At 43.1% G+C, this 9,473-nt stretch overlaps 1 protein-coding gene across 1 annotated transcript in view; it reads left to right on the plus strand.

The window, feature by feature from the left end:
• Nucleotides 1-9,473, plus strand: part of LOC115168795 (plasma membrane calcium-transporting ATPase 3) — a 154,777-nt gene that overhangs the window by 85,540 nt on the left and 59,764 nt on the right. Inside the window, exon 11 of the mRNA XM_029724351.1 lies at nt 3,852-3,994. Coding sequence (XP_029580211.1) covers nt 3,852-3,994 — 143 coding nt within the window. The remainder of the gene's footprint in view (nt 1-3,851; nt 3,995-9,473) is intronic.

Genomic DNA, 9,473 nt, shown 5'->3' on the forward strand with positions numbered 1-9,473 from the left:
CAGGAAGAGGAACATCCGTAGAGTACGTCCCTACCTCACACAGGAAGAGGAACATCCGTAGAGTACGTCCCTACCTCACACAGGAAGCGGAACATCCGTAGGGTACGTCCCTACCTCACACAGGAAGTGGAACATCCGTAGGGTACGACCCTACCTCACACAGGAAGCAGAACATCCGTAGAGTACGACCCTACCTCACACAGGAAGCGGAACATCCGTAGAGTACGACCCTACCTCACACAGGAAGAGGAACATCCGTAGGGTACGACCCTACCTCACACAGGAAGCGGAACATCCGTAGAGTACGTCCCTACCTCACACAGGAAGCGGAACATCCGTAGAGTACGTCCCTACCTCACACAGGAACCAGTCCTGTCTGGACTCCTGCAACTCGCTGTTGGCTGGGCACCCCGCTTGTGCCATCAAACCTCTGCAGATTATCCAGAATTCCGTAGCCCGCCTGATGTTCAACCTTCCCAAGTTCTTTCATGTCACCCCCACTCCTCCGCACACTCCTCTGGCTTCCAGGAAGGTGAACCTTCGCCCCCAGTCTGAGGTCCTGAGTGCTCTGGAGCAGGTTTTCATCAAGGATCTCTCCGTATTTTGCTCCGTTCACCTTTCCCTCGATCCTGACTAGTCTCTCAGTCTCTGCCACTGAAACACATCCCCACAGCATGATGCTGCCACCACCATGCTTCACCGTAGGGATGGTTCCAGGTTTCCTCCAGACATGATGTTTGGCATTCAGGGCAGAGTTCAATATTGGTTTCATCAGACCAGAGAATATTGTTTCTCATGGTCATAGAGTCCTTTAAGTGCCTTTTGGCAAACTCCAAGCAGGCGTTCATGTGCTTTTTTCCGAGGAGTGGCTTACATCTGGCCACTCTACCTTAAAGACCTGATTGGTGGAGTGCTGTAGAGATGGTTGTCCTTCTGGAAGGTTCTTCCATCTCCACAGAGAAAGTCTGGAGCTCTGTCAGAGTGACTATTGTGTTCTTGGTCACCTCCCTGACCAAGGACCTTCTCCCCCGATTGCTCAGTTTGGCCGGGTGGCCAGCTCTAGGAAGAATCTTGGTGGTTGCAAACTTCTTCCATTTAAGAATGATGGAGGCTACTGTGTTCTTGGGGACCTTTAATGCTGCAGAATATTTTTGGTAACCTTCCCCAGATCTGTGCCTCTACACAATCCTGTCTCAGAGCTCTACAGACAATTCCTTCGACCTCATGGCTTTGGTTTTTGCTCTGACATGCACTGTTAACTATAGGACCTTATATAGACAGGTGTGTGCCTTTCCAAATCATGTCCAGTCAAGTATGAACACCTCAAGGATGAGCAAAGGAAACAGGATGCACCTGAGCTCAATTTCGAGTCTCATAGCAATGGGTTAGAATACTTTTTAAATAAGATATTTCTGTTTTTATTTTTAATACATTTGCAAAACATTTTATGAACCTGTTTTCGCTTTGCCAATATGTAGTATTGTGTGTAGACTGATGAGGAAGTTTTTTCATTTAATCCATTTTAGAATAAGGCTGTAATGTAACAAAATGTGGAAAAAGTCAAGGGGTCTGAATACTTAGCGAATGCTCTGGCCTATGTTTAACAATGTATTTCCATATTGAAGCAATGCAATTAGAATAATGTGGACTGCAAACATTTTCAAAATATTTAGCAAATATGTGTCAGGCTATTTTACGAACTAGGCTATAATAAGCTAACATTCAAATTGGAGTTGATGACAATGCAATAAATAAAACATTGTAAATACACAATTTAAAACAACCACATAATTAGCTATGGAGCATGTTCTGATTGGCCAGTGAGGGGCTAAACCTCGACATGTTTATTTTATTTTATTTTTATTCATCAAAGCACATCTCTTTCGCGCCACCCCTAACTAGAAGAAAAAATCTAAAAGTGACTCCAAAATCACACAATATATTATTTACAATTAATTTATTTTGGGCACAAAATAATCTGAAACACAACCAAAACTACCTGCAAATGCATCCAACAAGTTTTTTTTTGAGTCACAAGCTTAATGTAGTGATTGCGTGCTAGAAATATCGGACCAAATACTAAACTATGACTCCTTCATTTATAAGAATCTTTAAGGGTGTCATTCATTTTGACTGCTACCTTTTTGAGAAAAATAATACTACTTGTTTAACAGAATAGCTTTCTCTGAGCAGTAGTATTGTATTGTATTGTAGTAGTATTAAATAAAATAATTTCCTAATTTTTTTTGCATACAATTTAACTCAATATTTTCAAGATGTCTTTTATACAGGCATTATAGCCTATCTTTATCAAGGGTGTCAATAATTTAATTAATAAATACTATATTTATTATGTTGTTGTTGTTTACAGGTTGTGTGTGTCTAGCAGAGTGTACTCCTTTATATCTAATAATATTAATATAGATTAATATAATATTTAATATTTGTTGTTGTTGTTGTTTACAGGTTGTGTGTGGCTAGCAGAGTGTACTCCTGTATACATAATAATATTCATATAAATTAATATAATATTTAATATTTTGTTGTTGTTTCCAGGTCGTTTGTGGCTAGCAGTGTATTCCTGTGTATATACATATATATATATATAATCTTGTCTAGCAGATTCACTCTGTATGCAGTGCACTCAGAAAGTATTCAGACCCCTTTACTTTTTCCACATTTCGTTACGTTACAGCCTTATTTTAAAATGTATTAATATTTTTTTCCCCCTCAATTTACACACAATACCCAATAACGACAAAGCAACATAGGTTTTTAGAAATGTTTGTAAATTTATTAAAAATAAAAAACTGAAATAATAGCATTTACATAACTATTCAGAACCTTTACTCAGTACTTTGTTGATGCACCTTTGGCAGTGATTACAGCCTCGAGTCTTCTTGGGTATGACGCTACAAGGTTGCCACACCTGTATTTGAGGAGGTTCTCCCATTATTTTCTGCAGATCCTCTCAAGCTCTTTCAGGTTAGGTGGAGAGCGTCACTACACAGCTATTTTCAAGTGTCTCCAGAGATGTTCGATCGGGTTCAAGTCTGGGATCTGGCTGGGCCACTCAAGGACATTCAGAGACTTGTCCCGAAGCCACTCCTGCGTTGTCTTGGCTGTGTGCTGTTGTTGTTGTCCTGTTGGAAGGTGAACCTTCTCTCCAGCCTGAGGTCCTGAGCGCTCTGGAGCAGGTTTTCATCAGGGATCTCTCTGTACTTTGCTCTGTTCATCTTTCCCTCAATCCTGACTAGTCTCCCTGCCGCTGAAAAACATCCCCACAGCATGATGCTGCCACCACCATGCTTCACCATAGGGATGGTGCCAGGTTTCCTCCAGACGTGACGTTTGGCATTCAGGCCAATGAGTTCAATCTTGGTTTCATCAGACCAGAGAATCTTGTTTCTCATGGTCTGAGAGTCCTTTAGGTACTTTCTGGCAAACACCAAGCAGGCTGTCATATGCCTTTTACTGAGGGGTGGCTTCCATCTGGCCACTCTACCATAAAGGCCTGATTGGTGGAGTGCTGCAGAGATGGTTGTCCTTCTGGAAGGTTCTCCCATCTCCACAGAGGATCTCTGGAGCTCTGTCAGAGTGACCATCGGGTTCTTGGTCACCTCCTTTCTTCTTTTATTGTTAATGATTTTGCAAAAATGTCAAAAACCTGTTTTCACTTTCTCATTAATGGGTTATTGTGTGTAGATTGATGTGAAACAAATATTTAATGAATTTTAGAATAAGGCTGTAATTTAACAAAATGTGGAAAAAAGGTCAAGGGGTCTGAATACTTTCAGAATGCACTGTACATAGTAATAATAACGTCATATTTAATAAGTTGATGTTTCCAGGTCGTGTGTGGCTAGCAGAGTGTACTCCAGTCTATGTCCAGTACTTTGTCAAGTTCTTCATCATTGGAGTGACTGTGTTGGTGGTGGCTGTACCTGAGGGGCTGCCGCTCGCTGTCACCATATCACTGGCCTACTCTGTCAAGGTACGTGAGGATGGGTGTGTATGTTTGGGTAAACACTGTACTTGTTTGTTAGAGATCTGAGAGGGTAGAGGAATAACCGTAGCGGGTAGCAAGCAATATGCCGGGAACTTCCAATTGGCCAATCACTAACTCTATCACTAACAGCTGTCAAATCAGATCTACACAGTTATGTAGTGCATGTCGGGCAATTTGTGATTGGACCATCCCACACAACAACATACTTCAGTTTACTATAGTACTATATGTAGAATTCTGAGGTTAACTGTGGTATACTGTAGAATCCTATACTTCACACTGTAGTATTCCTCGATGGTGCAGTGCTTCCAGCGCCTTCAGAAAGCATTCATACCCCTTTACTCTGTAGTATTCCTCGATGGTGTAGTGCTTCCAGCGCCTTCAGAAAGCATTCATACCCCTTCACACTGTAGTATTCCTCGATGGTGTAGTGCTTCCAGCGCCTTCAGAAAGCATTCATACCCCTTTACTCTGTAGTATTCCTCGATGGTGTAGTGCTTCCAGCGCCTTCAGAAAGCATTCATACCCCTTTACTTTGTGTTACAGCCTGAATTTAAAATGGATTCAACTGATAATGTTTTCTCTCGCCCATCTACACACAATACCCAATAATGACGAAGTGAAAATATGTTTTTAGACTTTTTTTTGGAAATGTATTGAAAATGAAATACAGAAATATTTCATTTACATAAGTATTTACACCCCTGAGTCAATAATTTGTAGAAGCACCTTTGGCGGCAATTACAGATGTGAGTCTTTCTGGGTACGTTTCTAAGAGCTTTCCACACCTGGTTGTTGATCATTGCTAGACAACCGTTTTCAGGTCTTGCCGTAGATTTTCAAGCAGATTTAAGTCAAAACTGTAACTTGTGAACATGCACTGCCTTCTTGGTAAGCAACTCCAGTGTAGATTTGTTGTGTTTTACATTTTTTATTTTATTCGACCTTTATTTAACTAGGCAAGTCAGTTAAAACAAAATATTTTTTACAATGACAGCCTAGCCCGGCCAAACCCCGGACGACACTGGGCCAATTGTGAGCCGCCCTATGGGACTCCCAATCACGTCTGGTTGTGATACAGCCTGGAATCGAACCAGGGTCTGTAGTGACGCCTCTATCACTGAGATGCTGAGCCACTCGGGAACCCTTTTAAAGTCACCATTGGACTCATAGCGAAATCCCTGAGCGGTTTCCTTTCTCTCCAGCAACTGAGTTAGGAAGGACGCCTGTATCTTTGTAGTGACTGGGTGTATTGATACACCATTCAAAGTGTAATGAATAACCAACAGGACAACAACCTTAAAACACACAGCCAAGACAACACAGGAGTGGCTTCGGGACAAGTCTATTGAATGTCCTTGAGAGGATCTGCAGAGAAGAATGGGAGAAACTCCCCAAATACAGGTGTGCCAAGCTTGTAGCGTTATACCCAAAAAGACTCAAGACTGTAATTGCTTCCAAAGGTGCTGAACAAACCACTGAGTAAAGGGTCTGAATACTTATGGAAATATGATATTTCAGCTTTTTATTTTTAATAACTTTGCTAAAATTTCTAAAAACCTGTTTTTGCTTTGTCATTATGGGGTATTGTGTTTAGATTGAAGGGGAAAAAAACAATGTAATCCATTTTAGAATAAGGCTGTAACATAACAAAATGTGGAAAAAGTCAAGGGGTCTGAATAATTTCTGAATGCACAGTATAAAAAAATAGATATTTTAGAAATGCAAATGACTTTCCTTAAAGACAGTCACCTTATTGGAGGGCGCTGCCAATAAACTGACTGGACATAATGAACATCTTGAAGATTGTCACATGAATGAACTCACTAACGGTCAAACTCAACACATATCAGACAGAACCATCGACCACACCCCAAACATTTCTTCAAGACAGCATGGCCACAAAATGGCTGCTCACAGGAATAAACCAACAGCAACAACGCCGTATAGCCTACACATACATTTCCTTCATGTCCTCCCTTAGTAAGGGTGATGAGGGAAACAATGACAAACTTTGGTTCCTAACAAGTCGTAGTCTTGTAACTGAAGAATATTGTGTAACTGATTGAGATTTAGATGAGGGTTATGGTGATACCCATTCTTTTACTGCGGTGGGCTGAATCAGGGTCACACCGAGGGTTTATTTTACTGCGGTGGGCTGAATCAGGGTCACACCGAGGGTTTATTTTACTGCGGTGGGCTGAATCAGGGTCACACCGAGGGTTTATTTTACTGCGGTGGGCTGAATCAGGGTCACACTGAGGGTTTATTTTACTGCGGTGGGCTGAATCAGGGTCACACCGAGGGTTTATTTTACTGCGGTGGGCTGAATCAGGGTCACACCGAGGGTTTATTTTACTGCGGTGGGCTGAATCAGGGTCACACTGAGGGTTTATTTTACTGCGGTGGGCTGAATCAGGGTCACACCGAGGGTTTATTTTACTGCGGTGGGCTGAATCAGGGTCACACTGAGGGTTTATTTTACTGCGGTGGGCTGAATCAGGGTCACACTGAGGGTTTATTTTACTGCGGTGGGCTGAATCAGGGTCACACCGAGGGTTTATTTTACTGCGGTGGGCTGAATCAGGGTCACACCGAGGGTTTATTTTACTGCGGTGGGCTGAATCAGGGTCACACTGAGGGTTTATTTTACTGCGGTGGGCTGAATCAGGGTCACACCGAGGGTTTATTTTACTGCGGTGGGCTGAATCAGGGTCACACCGAGGGTTTATTTTACTGCGGTGGGCTGAATCATGGTCCCATGTGGCTCAGTTGGTAGAGCATGGTGTTTGCAACGCCAGGGTTGTGGGTTCGATTCCCACGGGGGACCAGTACGGAAAAAAAGAAATGTATTCACTACTGTAAGTCGCTCTGGATAAGAGCGTCTGCTAAATGACTAAAATGTAGAAATGTAAAATGTAGAATCAGGGTCACACAGAGTGATTCTTGGTAGTCTTAAACACATCTACTTTGAAACAAAAGTATACACCTCACACACATGGTTATGGACTCAACTCTGTCAGATATAGAGATGAAATGTTAGAAAACAATAAAATCCTCTTGACAGAAAAACTTGATTTTCGGTATTTAAAAAAAAAAGTGATGTTTATTAATTATGAAATTATGTTTAATATGAATAACATTCCATCCACTGGGTCATTATGCAGGAAAGGGCTACAGAGCAGGCAGAGCAGGTATAGGCAGAGTAGGCAGAGATACAGTTCAGTTTATATCTAGAGCAGGCAGAGCAGGCATAGCAGGCAGAGCAGGCAGAGCAGGTAGAGCAGGTAGAGCAGGCAGAGCAGGTAGAGCAGGTAGAGCAGGTAGAGGAGGTAGAGCAGGCAGAGCAGGTAGAGCAGGCAGAGCAGGCAGAGCAGGTAGAGCAGGCAGAGCAGGTAGAGCAGGCAGAGCAGGCAGAGCAGGTAGAGCAGGTAGAGCAGGTAGAGGTAGAGCAGGCAGAGCAGGTAGAACAGGCAGAGCAGGCAGAGCAGGTAGAGCAGGTAGAGCAGGTAGAGCAGGCAGAGCAGCAGAGCAGGCAGAGGCAGAGATACAGTTCAGTCTAAGAGTCTTTCTAGATTCAGGAGACAGAAAGGTGCAAATAATAATGACGGGCAATAACAGCAATAGACATCCGTAACTAATTTTCTGTTAATGGCAATAATCAATGACAATATGCAAATCCAATAAGGATATAAATTGGTAAAGCTATGCATAAATATAGTAGTGGTTAAAGAATGGCCAGATAGGGGTGAAATAGCATGCGGCATAGTAGACCAAAGCTAATAAAGGTAGCAAGCATAGCCATAAAGCAGGCTTAGTTAGCATAACAAAGGTAGCAAGCACAGCCATTAAGCAGGCATAGTTAGCATAACAAAGGTAGCAAGCACAGCCATTAAGCAGGCTTATTTAGCATAACAAAGGTAGCAAGCACAGCCATTAAGCAGGCTTAGTTAGCATAACAAAGGTAATACACAAACAGTGTAACAGTTATCAACATGACCATTAGCACTCCAAGTACTAAAGAGAACAGATCAATAGACTCAAAATGGCTGTTTGATTGAGACCTTAGCATTTTGCAGCCATTATACAAAACAAACAACGATGAGAGAGTCCTCTTCTTATTCTCTCTTATAGTAATGTTACGTTTGATTCCCGAAGCATGAGTCGAAATCGCTAAGCAGCTAACTTCGAAGCAGTGTGCCGATGCACTTTATCAGAAGGACGTCATGAATGATGTCCGAAGTTTTGTTTGATCACCTGCTTTTTCAACTTGTGTTGCAAAATGCGAGATTCCACTGATTTCGCCGTGGTTCCGGTGCTTTCTTTGATTCCAAGCTGCTTTCAAACACGACCTCTAGTGGACACATAGCAAATAGAAACGTCCCTTTTTCAGGACCCTGTCTTTCAAAGATAATTCGTAAAAATCCAAATAACTTCACAGATCTTCATTGTAAAGGGTTTAAACACTGTTTCCCATGCTTGTTCAATGAACCATAAACAATTAATGAACATGCACCTGTGGAACGGTCGTTAAGACACTAACAGCTTACAGACGGTAGGCAATTAAGGTCACATTTATGAAAACTTAGGACAATAAAGAGGCCTTTCTACTGGCCTTTCTAAAAGACCAAAAGAAAGATGCCAAGGTTCTCTGCTCATCTGCGTGAGCGTGCCTTAGGCATGCTGCAAGGAGGCATGAGGACTGCAGATGCAGGGCAATAAATTGCAATGTCCGTACTGTGAGACGCCAAAGACAGCGTTACAGGGAGACAGGACGGACAGCTGATCGTCCTCGCGGTGGCAGACCACGTGTAACAACACCTGCACAGGATCAGTACATCCGAATATCACACCTGCGGGACAGGTACAGGATGGCAACAACAACTGCCCGAGTTACACCAGGAACACACAATCCCTCCATCAGTGCTCAGACTGTCCGCAATAGGCTGAGAGAGGCTGGACTGAGGGCTTGTAGGCCTGTTGTAAGGCAGGTCCTCACCAGACATCACCGGCAACAACGTCGCCTATTGGCACAAACCCATCGTCGCTGGACCAGACAGGACTGGCAAAAAGAGCTCTTCACTGACGAGTCGCGGTTTTGTCTCACCAGGGGTGATGGTCGGATTCGCATTTATTGTCGAAGGAATGAGCGTTACACCGAGACCTGTACTCTGGAGTGGGATCGATTTGGAGGTGGATGGTCCATCATGGTCTTGGGCGGTGTGTCACAGCATCATCGGACTGAGCTTGTTGTCATTGCAGGCAATCTCAACGCTGTGTGTTACAGGGAAGACATCCTCCTCCCTCATGTGGTACCCTTCCTGCAGGCTCATCCTGACATGACCCTCCAGCATGACAATGCCACCAGCCATACAGCTAGTTCTCTGCGTGATTTCCTGCAAGACAGGAATGTCAGTGTTCTGCCATGGCCAGCGAAGAACCCGGATCTCAATCCCATTGAGCA

The sequence above is a fragment of the Salmo trutta genome, chromosome 30, assembly GCF_901001165.1.
Source record: "Salmo trutta chromosome 30, fSalTru1.1, whole genome shotgun sequence".
In the NCBI taxonomy this organism is placed as follows: domain Eukaryota; kingdom Metazoa; phylum Chordata; class Actinopteri; order Salmoniformes; family Salmonidae; genus Salmo; species Salmo trutta.